The following is a 21,767-nucleotide window of genomic DNA, read 5'->3' as shown; positions in this document are numbered from 1 at the left end:
AGAAGGTCCTCAGCCTGGAACTGTTTTTGAAAAGTTTCTTCTGCTCATCAAGCCTGCAGTTATTTGATCAAAAATACAGAAAAAACAGCAATATTGTGAAATATTATTACAACTTAAAATAATAGTTTTCTATTTGAATATACTTAAAAAAAATAATGTATTCCTGTGATGCAAAGCTGAATTTTCAGCATCATTACTCAAGCCTTCAGTGTCACATGTAACATCCAGTCGATCACATGATCATTTAGAAATCATTCTAATATTCTGATTTATTATGAGTGTTGGAAACAGTTCTGCTGTCTTATATATTTGATCAATTAAAGGTTAAAAAGAACTGCATTTATTAAAAAAAAAATGTTTCTAATAAATATATATTCTAATAATATATTTTCTTTACTATCACTTTTTATCAATTTAACAAATCCTTGCTGAATAAAAGTATTGATTTTTTTTTAAGTAAAAAAAAATAATAATAATTACTGACCCCAAATTACTGACCAGTAGTGTATATTGTTATTACAAAATATTTATATTTTAAAAACTTAGCTTCTTTTTTTTCTTACTTTTTATTAATCAAAGTATCACATGTTCTGAAAAAATATTAAGCAGCAGAACTGTTTCCAACTTTGATAATGAATCATCATATTATGATGAAGATCCTAAAAATTAAGCTTTGCATCACAGAAATAAATGATAATTTAAAGTATAATACATTTAAAAACAATTATTTTAAACTGTAATAATATATCACAATATTACATTTTTTCTGTATTTTTTATCAAATAAATGCAGGCTTGATGAGCCGAAGAATCTTCTTTCAAAAACATTATATATATATATATATATAACTAAGATATTTTCAGTGTGTCATGGTTCTATGCATTAATTTAATTCATGCTGTTGTGTTCAGTGGATCATTGTGTGTATCCTTAAAATTTTGTCTGTACTAAGCTACATCTGACTCACTGCAGAAATCATACAGAGTCACATGACAGGAATGTATCTTACCGATATATGTGCATTTCTTTTGTTGAACTTTGGATCAGTGTAAGTGATCTCTTCTTCACAAGTCTGAACTGTTTCAACAGCAATAATAGATGGATTAAAAGAAGAAAACTCAGTCACAACTAGATAAGTTTCTTTAAAACAATGCTATTGGGCTAAAGTTTCTAACAGAGTATGTATGTATTTGTCATTTAACTTAGAAAGAGGTACATTTGTAAAAATGGGAGTTAAGTTATTTGCATTCATTGTATGTGAAATGTTATTTTAAAATAATTTCAACAAGTGGAACATCATCATAAATAGAAATATTTTAAACATTGGTGGATTTCTGCATCTTTGCACAGGTAAGATTGTGTTCATAAAGTGTCCGTGGTTTAAACATTTTTTATTTGTGTTCCCACGAGTCGTTGCACAAGTTAAGGTCACGCACAATGATGAAAGCACGTTAGGGCGAGTCCTCCCGGAACTCATTGAGATTGCATTGCAGTGGCTGCAGTTCGAAAAAAGTGATCTTTGAATGGAAGTCTATGAGGGCGATTCACAGTTTGACAGAAATCTCCCAAAAAGAGGCTGTGCAACACAAAACGTGACTCAACGCTGATTGGACTATTTACAGGCAGCACAAACAGTCTAGAATAGTGAAAGCTTGAATGTAAAAGAAAAAAAAAATCTCTCCCTTTCCTTTTAGTGTTATCTGTATGCACTGAGGGTCTGAGAGTAACGCAATTTCAATTCTCTGTATGTATGTAATGTACATGTGGAAGAATTGACAATAAAGCAGACTTGACTTTGACTTGATAAATGCCTGTTGGTTTCCATTGTTAGTGCCTCACTGTGATCTTGATTTAAAGAATGAGTTTAGAATTAATTTGTGTAAATCAGCATTATGGCACAAATGCTGTGGATTTAACATAACTTGTTTTGAACCTAAAATATTAATTTAATAAAACAAGAATACGCGGATATTTGGACAAATTACATCTTTACGCACCATAGACAGAAACAGTGAATGTTTTTGATGTCAGTTTAGCTCCACTTATCTGTAGTTCATCAAATGGGCTGAACTATTGACATGAGCGGGCCTGATAAATAAACCATGACAATCATATATTTTACTTTTTATGTGAGATAATCAAACTAGGAAAACAAGAAATACATGTAGCACTATTGAAGTCATAATATGGTGAAAATAGCAATACATTAATTTTGCAGCCGTTTGATGGGATAATATTCATCGGGGTATATGAATATATGAAAGTATTATGTGTTGTGATCACTATACTGGCATGAATTAATCTGTATAAATGCTTAAGGAGGGGGTGTAAGGATGTGGGTTGTGGCGTTCAATAACTTGCACAATCAATCTCAAGTAGAGTCTCAAGAAGGTTTGTTGATGACTGATACCGCAATGACATGATTACTTTTAGTTGCCCTCTTTCATGTCCTATTTTCTTCTTGCTTTGTAAATGTGCTTAAATTCCCATGTTTTGATATCAATGAGCAGTAACTCTCATGAGAAGTAAATTTGGTCTGCCAGAAGAAGTAAATATTCGGCTGAGATAGTGATGGCTTGTGGTTAGCTGAAGAGTAAACAGATAGATGTAAATATCAAGATATCAGTAAAATAAATTGTTAGTTCATTTCTAGAAATAAAAATATGTTTATGTCTTTATAATTACAGAATCAGGTCTGTTTTCGTGTTGCAGTTTTGCTGGTGTTTCACTGTTTCCTCTTTTTGGCAGTTCATTCGTCCTCATCTATTGATAGCACACTGTATCTGTCAAAACGTATTTTTCTGCTTTGGCCACTAGTGACGATGACTACATTTGTCAACGTATTGTGTGAGATACTGTGCACCACTCACTTTGCAGTAAAATGACATGCAGACAAAGAAGCACCATCAATATTTAACAATAAAGTACATTTTAATGTGATATTAAAGTAAAACAACATTTTAAATTCTGAATTCTGAATGCCAATCAGAGCAACAAAATATCACAATAACAACTTCTAAACAAACAAACTATTAAAAATGAGATAATATCAAAAGACAAAACAAAACAGAAAATAAGTGTGAACAAAACCAAAAGGTGTGAGTTGTTGTCCTGGGTGAGCCGTAACATCAGTTCCTAGATGCGGTATTCAATTATCGTTTTTTGGGGAAATTTTCATACACAACATATGTCTTTGATTTCTGCAAAGAAACACAAAGCCAGTCAGTAACGTGCTGATTCGATAAATATAATATCAATAACAGACCAACCTTTAAAACAAGACGATTCAATGTTTATGTAGTGTGTACGAAAAGCTGTTTTTATTTTTAAAATGCAGAGCTGATTCTAAATACTTTTCAAGAACTACTACAGAACAGATGCTTTGAAGCAGCTGACGTTTTAAGCAGTTAAATCATCAAACAGATTATGTAAGTTCTGAAGGTTTGTCTTCTGCGCTAAGAACAACGGTCTTTCACACCAAAGATACTTGTTTCAGCTCGTCTACAAAGCAACCAAGGGCCGCTAAAGCTGCACTTCACCTCAGATGATCGTGAACCGCAGAGCAGCTGCAGCTCGAGACCACACATCAGCACACGTAACAAGAGTTAACCGCTGTCCTACTTTTGTCAATACAAATCTAATAATATAAGACTGACTTAGTATGTTTTTTTTTTTTTATGTTTTTTAAAGAATTGTTTAACCTAAATATTAATTTAAATAACATAGGGTTTAAATTAGTAGGTAAATTAGTCAAATGATAAAAGATTTGATATGGTTTGTAAAAACAAGAAAGTCACCATCCACCATCACTAACATTGTATAGAAAAAGATGCGCTGAATGTGAATGGTGACTGAGGCTCTCAGATAACATTCAGATTAAAACATTTTAGGGTGAACTAACACTTAAATATATGCCTTTTTAATTTGCTGATAAGTTTTGAATTTTAGATCTGTAATTGAAAATAGCCCTGTAAAATGTAAACACTTACACTGGAGCAAACTGTCTGCATTTAGTATAAATAGAATAAAAAAAAAAAAAGCATGCCTAAACTCTGCTTTTGATCTTCTCCCTATAAAGAGAGTAATGCTGATGACGGTTGGCCGATAGATCACAAACGTATGTTCACTGATCACTTGATGCTGCAAACTAACAGACTAACTGACTGCAACAACAGAGTCAAGAATCATTTTACCGTTTTCCGTGTTGATTTACACAAGGCTGAACCAGTTCTGTCGTCCTCCTCTGTTTGGACTGCATCACAAAAATACAGACTGTTAAAACAACAAAGCTTGCAGTCATGTATTTAAATGTGATCCTGTACCACTAAACCAGTCTGAAGTCTCTGGGGTATATTTACAGCAAAAAAAAAAAAAAAAAAAAAAAACAACAACAAAAAAAAACACCTTATATTAGACAAAATTATCTATTTTTCTTTTATGCCCAAAATCATTAGGATATTAAAGTAAAGATCACGTTCCATGAAGATATTTTGTAAATGTACAACTGTAAATATATTAAACTTAATTTTTGATTAGTAATATGCATTGATAAGAACTTCATTTAGACAACTCTAAAGGCGATTTTCTCAGTATTTCAAAATTTTTTTTTGTACCCTCGGATTCCAGATTTTCAAAAAGTAGAAAAATTTATTGACACTTCAGACTGGTTTTGTTTTCCGGGGTCACAAATGTGGGCATTTGTAATGAATGAATATTTCTGCTTCTGTAATAAATTAATATTTCTGCTTAATTTGTAGTTAAATTTTTTTCTTCTGACCTGTTTTTCTGTGTTTCCTGCAGATGCAGCAGATCACGACTGAAGCGACAATCAACAGAGATCCAGCGGCAGAGATCAACACTATGTAGAATAAAGATAGACCCTGATCTGTAATGGACAAAAATGAGCCATTAGTGCAACTGAATCTACAAAAACTCTTAATAGATCAGTTCTGTAAATAAACCCTAGTATATCGGCACTGACATACCTAAACACGGCCAACAGAGTTGAGTGATGTCCAGATGTTGAGTCTGGTTGCTGATGGGATTGTTGAGCACACAGCTGTAGCTGTTTTTATCCTGATATTCCACCTCCAGAGGTAGAGAGAGACTGATGCTGAGATCAGACACACTGATGCTGGACAATAAACTGTTTCCTTTGTACCAGGAGAGAGTCACATGACCCACATTCACCACTGAACACACCAATGAACAATTCTGCTCGGAGGATGAGGATGATGAAGAGAATTGTGAAGAGTTTCTGGTAATGTTGGGTTTGAACAGATGAGCTGGAAAATGAGAGAATAAACAAATATGGGTACAAGAACAAATGTTCTTATTTTCAGTGTAGTGTGTTGACAGTCAGGGAGTCTTTATGTCATCTCAAACTATAAAACGATTAAATGTTTCAAAATGTAAATATTTAAAGAAACATTCTGGTTTCAATACAAGTTAGGCTCAATCAAATGCATTTGTCATTTTTTATTTATTTCCATTTGTCATGGAGAAATGCAATGAATGAGGATTCAATTTTAAAGCTACGAGACATGAACAATGTGTGTGTTAAAATTTAAAAGATTAAGTGTGGAAAAATAAAATGTGTGGTCTAATTTTATAATTTTTTTAAATAGCTTTACAGCTCAAATAATACACAAGTTTCAAAATAATAAAAAATGTTTTTACTATATCATAAGCTTCGCATTTCTCCTTTTAAATCCTTAAAAAATGGACCTCATTGAGTTCTGCTGTAAGCGCCGCCGTGCAACCTTATTATATTTGTTGTGAACTGCTTAACTTGTATTGAACATAAAACATTCCTTAATTTGCTAATAACAATAAAATCTGAAGGACAGAAGAAATGATCTCTACTCACCATAAACTGAAACATGAAATGTTTTTAACAACCGTTTTGCTCCACTTATCAGTAGTTCGTAATCTCCAGTGTGTTCAGTTGTGATGTTTGTGATGGTCAGAGATCCAGTTTGATCGTCCAGCTTCAGTCTGTCTCTAAATCTCCCGTCAGGAACATCACATGTGGAGAAGATTCCAGCATTTTTACTGATTTCAGCAATCAGTATCTTTTCAGCCCCAAATTTCCACAGTAGGTCTTCATTTTCGTGTATTTTAGTAACATCAGACTTTAGAGTGATTGATTCTCCCTCCATCACTGAAACTGACTCACCTGGAAAATGTGAATTTGAAAACAGTTTATAACAATGTAGCAGCAGAGGCCTAAAACAAAATGAAAGGTGACGTTTGATCTTTAATGTGTTTTCAAGTTTTCTTTATAGCAAAATAGACATGACGAGTTAACCGCGGGTGAGTAAAACGTCATGTTTGATTCTGCTGGACACTTTCAATAGTTTCATATTTTTAGATTCGGCTCATTGGAATCCAAAGTATGTCTTACAATAATGATCATTTGACTTGATTTACTTGGGAAAAACAGCTAAAGAAATCATCTGATTTGAACAGTAGCAGCAGTTTTAAAATGCTGTAAAAATATAGGTATAACTCACCATTCAGATGCGACCAACACAAACAGAACAAAACAGACACGTGAAACATTTTCTTCAGTCGTTCAGTGAAAACTCGGATCTAATAAGACTAGATAACATGGAATCTGATGTGAATCCTCCCCCAACTGAGTTTGATGACCTTATTAGTGCACACACACACACACACACACACACACATACTCCCTGTTTGTATATGTGTGTGTTTCTGCCTCTTAAGGCTTTAACTTAACAACTGAAAATGGTCTTTTTAAAATATAAAACTTGTGTTTAATTCTAACATTGATTGTTCTCAAAAAGAGGTTTCTGGTTGTTAAATTTGAAAAAGTAGAAAATGCAATAATGCAATAAATTCATTGGTAAATCTGATGGACTTTAAAATGGTTGTATGATCAACGTTTTTGCAAAATGGCAAAAGCAGCTTGCCATCTCACTCTGTGAGTCTTAATGAGGTGTGACACTAGTAGCTCAGCATCTGAGTCAAACTGAAACCTGCTGCGGTGGTTTTTCTTCAGAAGCATGGTTTGATCTGTCGGGTGGACGAACAGCTCTTGCAGGAAAATGGCCATTTGTTTGATGTGTGTTAAGCGTGTAGGTGAAAACCTTCCTGTCCTGCTGTTATTTACTTCACAGTCACAGTCTGACTTCCTCCTACACAGTCTAGCTTTACATTAATATTAAATTAATCTATAAAAATGGGAAAAATGTAAGATTCGCACATCAATAGATAGAAGTCGTTTAATCAAACTGAGAGGTTAATATCACCTGACTTTTAATTTATAATTTTTTTGTGAATTTAAATGTAAACGTTACAAGATTTCAGATATAGTGTAATGATCTGCACTACCGATTAAAATAATCTGTAGATATTGAAAATTAATTGACATAGCTAATCATGTAATTATAAATGTTGCAACATTGCACGATTGCTCAACAATTATAGCTTAAGATATTATTTATTCATGTTGCTTGGGGCCCGTTCTTCATATATCACTAACTCAGTAAACTGGATTTGATTGTTGAAGCTTTGGCATGATCTTAGATTATTTGGTTCTTCGAAGCTCATCCTGGAGTTCCCTTACCAAAAAGTAGTATACTTCAAGTTTATTTTATTAAGTAAACTTAAGTAAAGTTAAAGTTTTTTTAAGTATACTTTATGTAGCAAGTATACAAATATCAGTGTTCTAGTAATATTGTAACAGATGGACTGAAGCCAGGGGGTTAGTGGAATACATCAATCTGGAGGTTGGTGCAGGACGGGACCGGGTTGAGTAGAGGAGGACCTCCAGGTCGGATCTGGAGACTCGGGGCGGCCATGGTGGATCTGTCTCCGAGGCCGTGGCTCCAACCGCCTCAGCCTCTATGGATGAATCTCTACTGGGAATCAGGGGCCTCTTCTGAGCTCAATGAGGAATCCATAACAGGAGATCAGGAGCCTCTTCTGGGCATAACTGGAGATCGGGTTGCTCAGATGAGGAAGGGATGGACAGGACCAGGGGAGACACAGGGGTTTCCGGGATTAGGGTCAGGGAGGAGATCTGGGGGTCTCGGGGAAGGGCTGAGGTAAAGGAAGGAGTGGGCTCTTTCAAGTAGTATGTGGATGGAGCTGGCTTATGGTGAGCTGGAGCACCTACTGTACATGATTCCGGATGGGAGGAGGATTAGGATCCTCCAAATCAACGAAAGACTCTGAACCAGTTAGATCAAGGACATAAAATCTGCTATGGGTCTAAGACAATCGTCAGCAGTCAAAAAAAAAAAAAAAAAAAGATAGCACTTTATTTTACAGTCCTGTTCCTCATGTACATATTATGTACTTATTATAGTAGTTACAATAACTATGTAATAACTAGGTACTAACCCTGAACCTAACCCTAAACCTAACCCCACCCCATGTAGTAACCTTGTTTTACCAGAACTTTCTTAGATAAATACACTGTAAGTACGCTATAAGTACATGTTAGTTCACGTACTGTAAAATAATGTGCAATCAAAAAAAGATCATCATCTTTTAGTCCCATCCAGAAGTATTAATCGTGGAATCCCTCCAACTCACCAGAGGTATCAGGCACGAGAACCTCCACATACTCTTTCAAAGACCTTTCCTCCTGCAGGATCGCACACATGTAGTCTTCAGCCCAGCTCATTCTGTCTTAGGTCGCTTGTTCTGTTGTGTCAGTCTTCTGTAAGACTCAAACTCTGCTCATATGCACTCGGTCCCTTTGGTACTGAGGCTATACGAACACGGGATGATCAGGCTAGGCCAGATGTTACCTCACTGAGCTTATTCTGCTCCTAGTTGCTATTGTTGTATCTTGGTATAACAGATCAAGTATGATTGCGTTGGTCGTCCCCCCTGCTTAGCATGGCGTGATTGAACTGGGTTTCCATAAGCACCTTCGACACAGTACGAGTGAAGTATTGAAAGGGAACGTACTCGGTTACTAGCATAACCTCAGTTCCCTGAAATATGGGAATGAGTACTGCGTTCCTTGCCATGCTAAAAGTTTGCATGACTCAGTCGTCGCTTCAGTCGAAGTAACCTGAATTCCTGTGGCGAAGCAGCCAATATATAGTCAGATTCCCCGCCCATTTTGGCGGGCTTTGGCGACCTTTGCTGCCATAGGTTCATGCTGCCGAGCCATTGGTTTTGAATAAGGGTTCAGTTCAGGAGAAAAAATGAGGTTTTCCCAAAAGCGTCTTCGATGCAGTACTTGTTCCCGTATTTCAGGGAACCGAGGTTACGTTAGTAACCGAGTATGTTTCAATACTCCTTGGGACTAAACTGGCCCACTTTCTAGTATATAAAAGTATACTTTAAGTATACCAGTAGCAAACTTGGACTACACTATCAGTTTACCTCTATGTTTGTAGTTTGTACTGCAATTATACTAAAAGTGAACTTATAGGTACACTGATAGTTTACTAAATAAATACTTTGTACACTTTCTCAGTAAACTACTAGTTTAGTAGTTTTATACTGCAAGTCTACTCATAAGTTTTCTGTAAGTGAACTTTAAATCATACTTTGAGTATACTACTTTGTCCCTATTTAGGTTTTAATGTTTATATATTTTGTTACATGAATATCTGAACATACAAAACATCCAAAGAAAGAACAGGGTATCTGCTTGTAAACAAAAACATTTTATTCTAGCTTCATGCATTCTTTTTTTAAAACACTTTAGTGCTGGTAAGTTTCATAAAAAATAAAGAAATACAATTTTGAACCAAAAGCTGAAAAAAATACGATATGAATTGGATTCAGAATGATAATCAAAATGTAGATGGAGTCGATCAACACCCCATAGCTTGACTGTAATTATAAATTTTTCATCGGTCTAGATTTTATTCAATAAAGTTACAGTTTTGATGCTGTTTCATGTCAGATGATCATGTTAGATAACGTGTTTTAGTATCCGTTGTTTCTTTTTCTTCTTCACTTGTGTTTTTTGGAAATTCTGTGCAGAAGATGTGTACGAGCGCCCTCTACTCTATAATAATGAAAACACAGATTCTAGGAGTAAAGTTAAAATATATAAAATATATACTTTTTTTAAGTATAAGTCAAGTATATTTAAATGTAATTTTAAATATATTTCTGAGGAGTACATAAAGCCCATTTCTGAGAAGTAAATAAAAAGTAAACTAAAAGCATACTTTCCTATTTTTAGTTTAAAAGAAGTAGCACACTTAGCACATTTAGAATAAACGTATTCAATGTTGCTGTCATCACAACAGGTCTTTAAACTTAAAGCTGCTCAGGAGCAGCTTATTTCATGAAAACAGGATTAGATTGCATCTTTTTAAATGTAACTGATACTTAAAATCTGTCCAAGCCACTGCTACTTTATTGCAAGTGAACCCTGCTAATCCCGGGACAATATTTTATGATAATAATAATTTAAAATGTGTTACCATAACAGGCTACTATATAGACACAGCCAGTTTTACTCATTGAAAGATATATTTGTGATAAAATAATTACTTTATGTATTAGAGTCTTACACACATGCCGTACAGTTAATCTGAGTCCTGCATTAATTTGAGTGCTGACAGATTAAAATGTAAAGCCTGTAAAAATGCCAGAAATTGTGAATACATTGATTTTAATTGGGAATCATGTAAATAAAATACAATAAAACAAAATAAAATAAAAGCACATTTCATTTATCAATTATAAGATGTCGTTTGTTCACTTGGTTGTTTTCTTAAAAGGACCAGAAATTTGTCAAGTTTTTCGTCAGGTGTCTTCTTTAATTATATGACGTCATTACGTTTCCTGCCGCCAGCCAATCGCTGCATTGCTGATCGTGGTTTCATTTTGAAACAGCTGGCTTGTACGGGGAACACCAGAATAAGCAGGAATCTTAGACAACCTAATCCAGTTGTTTTAATTAAAATCCGCAAATTCGTTTAAAGAACCAAATCAGCTAGAGATCATGCATTTACCACGATTAGAAGATCTGACATCTTTCATGTATTTCATCTCAGATATATTAAAGGAGGTGTGAACGGGTCTCTGGTCTGTTCTGATGGCTCAGTCTCCCTCTGGCCTGGTCAGTCGAATACAGGGGGGTCTAAGTCTAATACAAATTCTGAACTCTGGCTTTCCAGGATGACGTAATCCACTCGAATGCCTTCGTTTTCGGCAGCAATGGTGGTGAATCTCTTCATTTTCGTCCCGGTGTGTGTTCTACAGCTTGGTAAGGCATGTTTTGCATTTATTTTGTATTGTTATTTTACTATGGCTGTGCAATGAATCGAGTTTTAGTTTTTATTTCGATATATAACAATTATAAAAACACGAATAGCCTATGTGTCTAGATGAGACTGTATCTAAATGAATACAGTCAACAAAAACAAAGAGAAAATCGGATGTCAGCATATTGTATCCTATATTTAGTTTCCACCGAGCGATATGGGTCAGTGAATTCGGACGAAACACCCTCATCCGGCTTGCGTTTCAAGCGCAACATCGTCTGTGTGTGTATGTGTGTGAAAATATTTAATTCTAAAATTCACTGTTGTGTGTGTGTGTGTGTGTGTGTGTGTGTATGTGTGTGCGTGTGTGTGTGTGTGTGTGTGTGTTTGCACACTCTGTTGTCTGTCTCTGTCTGGTCTGTTTTGCGATGTATTAAGCAAATGGTTCAGTCTTGAAACTGAAACCTAAGACTCTGTGATATCATTGCTTATAAATGAGTATAAGCTTATTACCAACAAAAAATTTGGAGAAATTTACAGAAAAAAATAAAAAATAAAATACGGTGTGTTGTATATATGCTACTTTCTTAAAAGTGAATTATGATTATCTGTTTATTTCTTCTTCAGGTGTGTCTGGTGTTGATCCAGACATAGTCTTAGTGTCAGCGATGGAGGGAGATTCAGTCACTCTACACACTGATGTTAAAACAAACCAACAAGAAAAAATTAAATGGTATTTTAAAGACACTCGCATCGCTCAAATCAGTGGAGATCTCAGTAAGACCTGTACAGATGTTGAGTGTAATGAAGGTACTGAGAGATTCAGAGACAGACTGAAGCTGGATCATCAGACTGGATCTCTTACCATCACAAACATCACAAACACAGACTCTGGACTTTATAAACTACAGATCATCAGCAGCAACAGTATCACTCAAAAGATCTTTAGTATCACTGTCCACGGTGAGTCATTAAATGAATGATTAAAAAAATGCTTAATTTTTTATTACATCACTGAGTTTCAGTGCTTTTTATCTTTACAGTGGCAATCCAGATGTTTGTGGACCCCTCTATTATGACCTTCTTTTGTCATCTGTTTACAATCATTTCATATTTACTTCTGTCTATTTAACTGGGAATCCAAAGTGAGGTAAAAAAAAATTAAATAAATAAGTAACGTGTGTTTTAGAAACACAAAATATGGACAAAGTCGATTTACTTGAGAAGAAAAAATGTAACCTTTTTTTGTTGGGGGTGTAAGATGGTATTTAGTATTGATAGTTCTTAATTATATAGAAGTCCTGTGCCACTGTCACTAGGGAGTAAAATGAAACTGAATGAAAATGAAATGTAATATGGAGTCAATTTAACGGCATATTTACACGCAAAAAAATTTAGTTTTGCAAACGAGAATTAAATTATTGAGGAAAATAAATTTGCTTTTTGCAAACAAAAATTAAGAATTGCAAAACATAAATAAAAAAGCGCAAAAGCAATGATTTTGCTATGAATATTTTCCATGGTCATATCTATTATTTTATTTGCAACGCTGCTTTTATTTTGCGTGTCAGTATAATTTGAGCCTGCGATACCATTTTTCCTTTGTGCTTCACTTTTCCGCATGTCTTGTGGCTTTGTTTTTACAAATCTTCTTTTTTGTTTCATTTATGTTTTGAAATTCTTAATTTTTGTTTGCAAAAAGCAAATACATTTTCCTCAATACTTACATTTTCGTTTGCAAAACTTTATTTTCTTTTGCAAAATGTTTTTGCATATATATATATATATATACGGTGTTAAATTGACTCCATAATGTAACAATTATGACAATCTTATGCGTATGTGGGAGAAATTGTGTACTATAATATCCTCCAGCAGCTGTTGGTTTGTGTTTCAGATGTTCCTGGTGCAGAGCTGAATAAAATGCTGGCCAAGTCAGTGAAGGAGGGAGAATCTGTCACTTTAGATCCTGCTGTAATGAAGAACCCCAGTGATTTGATGACTTGGTACTTCAATTACACTTTCATAGCAAAAATCAATGGTGATCCCAGTAAGATCTGTAGAGATGATCAATGTGAAGATGCTGATGAGAGATTCAGAGGCAGACTGAAGCTGGATCATCAGACTGGATCTCTGACCATCACAAACACCAGAACCACAGACTCTGGACTTTATCATCTTGAGATCGTCACCAACAGCAGCAGCATCCGTCGACGCCACATTATCAGCATCTTCAGTGTTCCCGGCTATAGTGAGTGTAATTCAGTCTGTAAGATCATTTTCCCTTGAGCAGTTTTAAAGTTTTTGTTATCGAAGATCTCAATAATGATCAATCTCTAGTAATAATGTCTTTTTCGTTACAGATTGTCTTTTGTATTTATTTGCTATAGCAGCAATATTTGTTCTGCTATTTGTTCCAGGTGAGAATTTATGGTTGTTGTGTGTTTTTTGTGTGTGATGTGGTTTCATTTCATTCCGTCATTACAAAAACACCAGTATAAGTGCATTTACAATAGTGATGTTTTTTTTAGATGTGCAAGTGAGAGAAGATGTCTGTGGATATTTAACTGAAAGTTAGAAGTTTTGTTTCAAATCACATGCAAAAAGTCCTTTTTTTTATTTTTGTCATTTTGTAGAAACAACCAAATTCTTTCTATATGCTTTGTGGCTATTTTAATCTCAAAGCATCAGTCACTGCATTCAAACAGGTTGCATTACTAGAACAGAACATGACAATGTGATTCAGTTTGTCAGAGCATTTTGTAACTGAAACATCAATCCTGTTCATTTTTTCACATTCTGTGAATCTGTTTTATTAATTATTTTATTTATTTCTTACAGGAGGCTGCTGTAGAAAACGTACCCATAAAACAAGCATCCTGGATTCCTCAACAAATGATCTGGTATTTTACCCTTTCACAGAGGAAGAGTTTTATTTTCAGTATGTGTAATTATGTCACAACCATTTAGCTTTTAAACAGTATCATAAACAGATGAAAGCACTTCATTGCATTATGAATGGGTTTCCACCCAGTTGCCAGCAAATGTAAATGCAACTAAAGCTCCTTTAAACCAAAAATATTCCTTTTCAGTCTTGGTTGTAAGAAGGCCAGACAGGAATATCTTGGCAAAATATGATGGCTTTAAAAGGACATTTAAAAGGGCATCGCAATCATAAAAGATGAGGTTAATATCAAAATGTAAAACAGTAAATATGTTGTTATTATCAGCAATGAGCAATTGTGATGTTCTATCAAATCATCTACAATAAAGTCTGAAATGATTACAGAGTGTGTTGACTTGTATTTTAATTGTTATGTGTAACAAATGGATAATTAAACAAGCACCCACCCTCTTTGTGCCACCGTTTTTGGAGGTTTTTGTTTTGGGCAACTGTCCCTCAAAATTTATGTGCATTGCCCTGCAGTTAATGCTCTTAAAACACGTTTTCTGAGGGGAAGTGGGTATCTGAATTTGACTGTTATGTTGTTGAGAGCCCGATAATCGATACAGGGTCTCAAGCCTCCGTCCTTCTTTTCTACAAAGAAGAAGCTCGAAGCAGCAGGGGAGGTAGATGGACGAATGTAACCCTGGGCCAGCGCCTCCTTGATGTATTCCTCCATGGCCTTCTCCTCCGGAATGGATAGAGGGTAGATCCTTCCTTTATGCACTGGTTCACCCGGCAGCAGATCGATGACACAGTCCCACGGCCGGTGTGGAGGCAGCTTGGAAGCCCGTTTGGGGCAGAAGACATCACTGAAGGGGGCATAGCTGGTTGGGATGGAAGTGGATTGGTTTTCCCCTGGGCTCTCTATTGAGGTAGAATGATGCTCCATTTCATGACACATAGCTTTCAAAGCACACATAACATCATTGTACCAAGGAGCAGAGAATATTAAAGAAACAGATTGTGATTTCAAGGGAGCCAGCATGTCCAGGCCAGACAAGAGAACAGAATTCAGCACAGAGACATTATCATCCAGATCATCAGACAGAGAAACACAACATAAAGAAGAGTCAATCAGATCTGAAAATAAGTGGATTCAGTGTTCAGACAGACCTAAATCAGAGATTCAAAATGGAATATTTAACAGATGTCCTTTCGGATTCATCAAAAATATGTCCATTTGTATTCCAAAGATGAACAAAGGTTTTACGGGTTTCAACAACATGAGGGTGAGTAATTAATGACCGTTTTTTTTACGGGAACTATCCGTTTAAATATCCACAGTCTGTACAAATCTCAAACAGAACAGAATTCAGAGAAGCCAACATACTGCAGATTTATTAACATTTAAATATAACAATGTTAGTCTATGAAAGGAGCCTTTAAAAGATAAATAAATATATTTTGACAGCATTTTACTCAGTTTGTTGTTCAAGTAGGCATCAGCAGCTGGTTCTTTAGGGCTCCTCTGTAATAACAGCATCTTTTTATAGCAAGGAAAAATAACAATATTCTTATATTCGTGATTTTCTGCTTTGAATTGTGAATTTGATGTGCTTGTGATTTATTTGCCAAAATGTCCAGGAAATCATAATATGTATGTGTGATACTGTAATCACAATGTAATGCTCTCGACAGCCAATAACATTTTTAAAAGATAAAAAAATCAGTAAATAATAAAGTACAACAGTATTAAAGTTAGCTAATGTTCATATGTTAAACTGAAAGTTTGAATTGCAAAAATTTTATAACATTACAAAATGTGATACAAGAGTCAAAACAACATCCTATCAGAGAACAAATGTGAACAAAACCAAATGGTGCGAGTCAATGTCAAATTCCAGTAGACACAGTATTTCTTCATCGTTTTCTGGGGATATTTTCATACACATCATCCATGTTTGATTTCTGCAAGGAAAAATACACTCAATCAGGTATCTGTTGATTTGCTGGATGTACAGTTATTGAATTAAAATGTATTAATGACAAAAGACTTTTGAGCGGTTAACAGACCTTAAGTGTGAACTTTGTATGTAAACAAATAATGTGTTTTGTTTTTAAACAAACTTTTATAAAAGATAATAGAAACTAGCATTAAAGGCACAAAATCTTAGATTTTTTTTATTAAAATATCCAAAAAAACACTAGAGCAGTGTTATATATTCTTGTGTACTTACATTCACCCAAATGTTTCGAATAATGATTAAATCCAGAGTAATTAGCAATTTTAACTGGTGACATGGACCGTGTCCACAGTGTCATTGTGTCACCTGCCAGTGACATAATAATCTTTTGATTTTGGTCTTTGTTTATTTTGAACATGCTCCCTCTAGCGGCAAAAATTACATATTGTGACTTTTAGTAAAGGGCCAACACAATTAGTTTTTATTTTCTTTCCAATGCTATTTTCTTTTACATATATATTAGATTGCATAAAAAGATGCATTAAATGTGAAAGGACACTGTGGCTTCACTAAACACAACCAAGCAAACATGGACATTTGTAATATAAATACACATTTGTTGTTCATCTCAGAAGTAGCATGTGACGTAGGTCATAAATAGAACAGAGATTGAGAAGAATACAATACTTTTCTTTGCTAATAAATTTACATTTCTGCTAATTAATCTACTTAGGTCCGAAAATACTTACAGTGGTTTACAAACAGTAAATGCACTTAGTTTTTAATAGCTTGAAAACATACTTAAGATCTGTCCTTTTGATCTGCTAGTTACTGAAGGCAATACTGATAATGGTGGGGCTGATAGATCACCCACATTTGTTCCTCGTCTGTATGATGAGTATCACACACAAAGCTGCATTCAACAAGCTTCAATCAGACTAACTGACTGCATCAACTTCTTGCATCTTCTTACCGTTTTTCGAGTTGTTGGTTTACCAAATGTTGAATCAGTATTGTTTTCTTCCCAGGTCTTAACTGTATTAACAATAATCACACATGTGTTAAAACTGGAAAGTTTGCATTCTTGTATATAGCAATCTGTATATCTGATTGAAATGAATGAATGGAAGTTAATGTTTGTAGATAATAATTGAATTCCTCACCTGTTTTTGTACATTTCCTGCAGATGCAGAAGATCATGAGTACAGCAATAATCAACAGAGATCCAGCAGCAGCAATCAACATCATGTAAAACACAGGTAGACCCTGATCTGTAATGAAGAAAAATAGTCTGTCTGACTTTAAATACATCTGAAAGATCTCCATAATAGTTTATTTTTTTGAGTGGATTCGCTCTCTAAATAATCACTAATATTCACTCCTATCATACCTGTACAGAGCTGAATTATGTCCAGACGTTGAGTCTGGTTGCTGATGGGATTGTTGAGCACACAGCTGTAGCGGTTTTTATCCTGATATTCCACCTCCAGAGGTAGAGAGAGACTGATGCTGAGATCAGACACACTGATGCTGGACAATAAACTGTTTCCTTTGTACCAGGAGAGAGTCACATGACCCACATTCACCACTGAACACACCAATGAGCAATTCTGCTGTGAGGATGATGACAGATTTTGTGAAAAATTTCTGCTTATGTTAGGAGTGGGCAGATGAGCTGGAAAATGTGAGACAATAAACAGAAAATAAATTTGATCAACAATATTGTTGGTATAGTGTGTTGACAGTCAGTGAATGCTTCTGTTATCCCAAACATTAAACATTTCAGTTATGTAATTAGGCAAGGCAAAGCAAGTTTATTTATTAATTCAATTCGTTTGTTCAATTCATTAAATACTGTACAATCATTATGGACATCGCACAGTGCTCTTTCAATAAATGCACAGTTAAAATGATGAGTTTTGAGTCTAGATTTAAAAGTGGGTAATGTTTTAGCACATTTGATCTCTTCTGGAAACCAATTCCAACTCCGGTTGACAAAATAACTAAAAGTAGATTCGCTTTGTTTTGTATGAACCCTTGGTACTTCTAACTGACTCGATCCTAATGATCTGAGTGGTCTGGTAGGTTTATATTTTATAGGAGTTAATGAGTCTTTAGTCATTTGGCAATAAGGCTTGGTAAATCAAGCTGTGATAGGCAATTTGGTTCTTTCTCATCATTTGACTTAATGGGAGCATATACAGGCTAAACAAGAGCGGTGCAAGAATTGAGCCTTGTGGGACTCCGCATGTCATTGACGTCCACTTAGACTTATGCTCTCCTAGAGTACTGTCTCTGTGCAGCGATGCAGTTGTAAACCAGATTGAAAATGGTTCAATTATCCATTTGAGTTTAATTATTTGTTCAGTTGATTAAAAACTACCTTTATATAATTTTTTTATAAAAGGAAGATTTGATATTGGTCTATAATTGCTCATAATTGTGCTATCAAGATTGCTCTTTTTCAGGAGGGGCTTAACAACTGCAATTTTCAGGAAGTTTGGAAAAGTCCCAGAAAGAAGTGAGGCATTCATTCAAGTGTGTCAAGATAGCAGGTTGATGATTTTAGTTGCTGCACTATTTCTTCCAAAAATGTGCTATTAATTGCTTCAAAAATAGACATAGTATCTTCTTTTTGATATTGTAGCCAAATCCAGCTGACCTCTGCATAATTGGGGATGTGCTAATCGCCTTCCTGATATTGATGAGGAAGCAAACTCATTGCTTTTGCTGTCAGAGAGCATTTGACTGGAAATCTGCCTGAAAATCTGGTTTCTCAACAGTGGCAAGAAGAGTACTAGTGTTGTTTAAGTTACTGTTTATAAGGTTTGAGAAGTAAGTCTGTCTAGCTGTGGCTGGTTCCACATTGAAAGCATGAAGGCTGTCTTTATAGATGCTATAGTGAACTTCAAATTTTGTCTTAAGCCACATCCGCTCAGCTTTTCGGCATTGTCCTTTCATTCTCTGTACTGCTGTTGATTTTCTCCAAGCTGATTTCTGTCTGCCAGTCAGCAAATAGCTAAAGGAACATTCAGAGTTCACTACAGCTCAATCTAAAGCATCTGAGGTCTACTGCTTCTTAAAAACACAAATATTTATTTTCAGCAGACAAACAAAATTGAGTGTTGTGCACTTACACTGGCTGTAAATGTATCCCATCCGCACATCTAAAATGCTCAAAGTTTTAATAATGCAGGTGCAATACTTAAACAATGTGCATGCTATTATGATTTAAGTCTGATAAATCACTTAACTAACCTTTTCTGTGTTAAGTTGACCTTAAAGTATTAAAATACAGTAAAAATTATTTAAAAGGGACATTGGATGCCCATTTTCCACAAGTTGGTATGATTCTTCAGGGAGTTCATGAAATGTCTGTAACATAGTTTGGTTAAAATTCCTCAATGTTCATATAAAACAACACACTTTTTACTTGATCAAAAACAGATCTGTTCACAGCGACGCATTCGGTACATATCTCTTTAAATGATAATGAGCTACTGCTTGCCCCACATCTCTTCCATGGTACATATCAACACAAGACGAGTGAATATATCCCTATATGTGCGTGAGCTAGTCTTATTCAAATAGCTAGCTATCTACGTGAAAAACAAATGGGTGCAGATTGAAGCAGCTCACTGAATGACTTTCAGACACAGACACCGCATAACAAAGTAACTGTGTGATTTCTTTTCAGCTTTTCTGAGCTGGCAGTTACACCAAATGCAAAAAATAAAAGTGAACAAAGTGAAAATTTTATCCAATGTCCTGTTTAATAATAATAATAATAGTAAAAAAAACATTTTAAGTATAATAATTCAGTCCACTTAAGTCTGACGTCACGTGTCAATGCTTCTTTGTCTGAACCTTCTATCAGATCCCACAAATGCTAATATACACACATGATGTGATGCAATGCTACCAAAAATATTATCCTAACCTGCATCTCCATAGCAAAATCCCAGATGGCTAGACAGTGATCCATCTTCTGTAAATCATTTAACTATTTAGGTCTGGGATGTCACGAGCATGCTTAACTTAAAAGCGTGATATGAATAAATACTGCTTATAAACAGCTCTTGGGATATTTTTGAGTGAAACGAGTTGATGCTTGGACTTGGAAACATAATTCCTTGTGTTACAACTTAGCAAGCAGACTATGTATAAACTTTACAGTGTCAGCTTTTAAATGTTTAACTGTTCATTGCCATTGTAAGTGCCTCGTCATAAGAAAACAAGGGATGTCTCAGGTATTTATTAATCAAACTAATGCCACAAATGCTGCCAAATAAGCGTAAGTTGTGTTGAATCAAAATATTCCTTTAATAAAACAAGAATATCTACTCACCATAGACAAAAACACTGAATATTTTTGATGACGAAACATCTCCACTTATATCTAGTTTATAATCTCCAGAGTGTTCAATTGAGATGCTTGTGATGGTCAGAGATCCAGTTTGATCGTCCAGCTTCAGTCTGTTTCTGAATCTCCCGTCAGGACCATTAAATGTGGAGAAGATTTGGTCCTCTCTATTGATTTGAGCTATGAGAGAGTCTTCAGTTACACGTTTCCACAGTATGTCGTCGTCTTCATGTATTTCAGTAAGATCAGTGTGTAGAGTAACAGAGTCTCCCTCCATCACTGACAACGACTCACGAAACATACCTGATGAACAGACTGGTAGAGATTTCACACATTTAAAAACTTTTGTTGGTTTACAAAGCCTGAAATCAGTTTTTTGTTTCTAAAATGTGTACTGAGGAAAATCTCAAATGGCAACAGAAATGCTAAAGGAAACAATGACAACAAGTTACAGATTGTTGTGTAAGCTGATAATTCAGACTTTAAGGTATTAATTGCCTGTAACTTCACATGTGTCTTGCACCTGAGTGAAATGATTGAAAGTAATTCTGGACTCAGTGAGAGACAGACCTGAATCCAGGGTAGCTGTCATATTATTATCTGTTTTACTTGATTAATCTGGGATGAACAGCAAATGCAAATCCTCTAACTTAAGTATCTGAACAAAAGCAGCATGTTTATTAACCTGAAACTGAAAGAAACTGAATAGTTTTTTGAACTTACCAGTCAGACACCACCGGGACAAGCAGAGCAAAAAAACCATGTGAAACATTTTCTTCAGTAGTTCAGTGTCTGATCGAGACCATCTGCTGAAAACACTCAGTCTGTTCATCTGCTTTATGAATCCTCCCACAACAGAGTTTGACACACCTAATGCACACGGAAACACTCTGAATATGCTATTTAGTCTTTATAAGAACAAGATTTATATGTATAAAGACTTTAACTATTTGTAATTATTGAAAACATTCTTGATTTTTATCATTTAACATTGATGGGTTTCAAAAAAAAAAACTTTTCTGTTAAATATGCACCAATATACTGGAATAGTCAATCTAAATTTATTGGTAAATAAACTTATGGGTTTTAAAATGGTTTTATAATAATTCAGTTGTTTGAGTTGCAAAACAAAATTAAGAAGCGTGAATCTTCTCTCATTGCTAGTCTTTCTGCGGTGTGTGACACGTGCAGATAATATTCTGAGTGAAACTGAAACTGCTGTGGTCTGATTTCGATACAGAAACATGATCTGATCTCTCTGTAGACACTTAGTTTAAGAGCTGAGAATGGACATTTGTTCATTATGTGCGTGTTTAGTTTGAGGCTGAAGGGCTTCTT

General features: G+C 35.0%; 2 protein-coding genes across 3 annotated transcripts; one reads left to right on the top strand and one right to left on the bottom strand.

The window, feature by feature from the left end:
- Positions 1 to 10,835: 10,835 nt before the first annotated feature.
- On the top strand, positions 10,836 to 14,546 carry LOC113091746 (uncharacterized). Of its 2 annotated transcripts, none has more exons than XM_026257369.1 (5): positions 10,836 to 11,217; positions 11,843 to 12,178; positions 13,113 to 13,484; positions 13,579 to 13,635; positions 14,057 to 14,546. In XM_026257369.1, the coding sequence occupies exons 1-5, from the start codon at positions 11,148 to 11,150 to the stop codon at positions 14,164 to 14,166; spliced, it is 945 nt and encodes a 314-aa protein (XP_026113154.1). In that variant the 5' UTR covers positions 10,836 to 11,147; the 3' UTR covers positions 14,167 to 14,546. The 2 variants fall into 2 exon arrangements, with proteins under 2 accessions (XP_026113154.1, XP_026113155.1); XM_026257370.1 differs by having other exon boundaries at positions 13,113 to 13,466; positions 14,057 to 14,544.
- A 991-nt stretch (positions 14,547 to 15,537) lies between these two features.
- Positions 15,538 to 21,301, bottom strand: LOC113091745 (SLAM family member 9-like). Its single transcript, XM_026257368.1, has 6 exons — positions 21,153 to 21,301; positions 20,415 to 20,744; positions 17,457 to 17,741; positions 17,230 to 17,337; positions 17,040 to 17,101; positions 15,538 to 16,070 (listed from the first exon to the last, which is right to left on the bottom strand). Exons 1-6 carry the CDS (start codon positions 21,259 to 21,261, stop codon positions 16,023 to 16,025), a joined length of 942 nt encoding a protein of 313 aa, XP_026113153.1. The 5' UTR covers positions 21,262 to 21,301; the 3' UTR covers positions 15,538 to 16,022.
- Positions 21,302 to 21,767: the final 466 nt, after the last annotated feature.

Source organism: Carassius auratus, unplaced genomic scaffold (genome assembly GCF_003368295.1).
Source record: "Carassius auratus strain Wakin unplaced genomic scaffold, ASM336829v1 scaf_tig00214281, whole genome shotgun sequence".
In the NCBI taxonomy this organism is placed as follows: Eukaryota; Metazoa; Chordata; class Actinopteri; order Cypriniformes; family Cyprinidae; genus Carassius; species Carassius auratus.
This window is presented reverse-complemented; position numbering and strand designations above follow the sequence as displayed.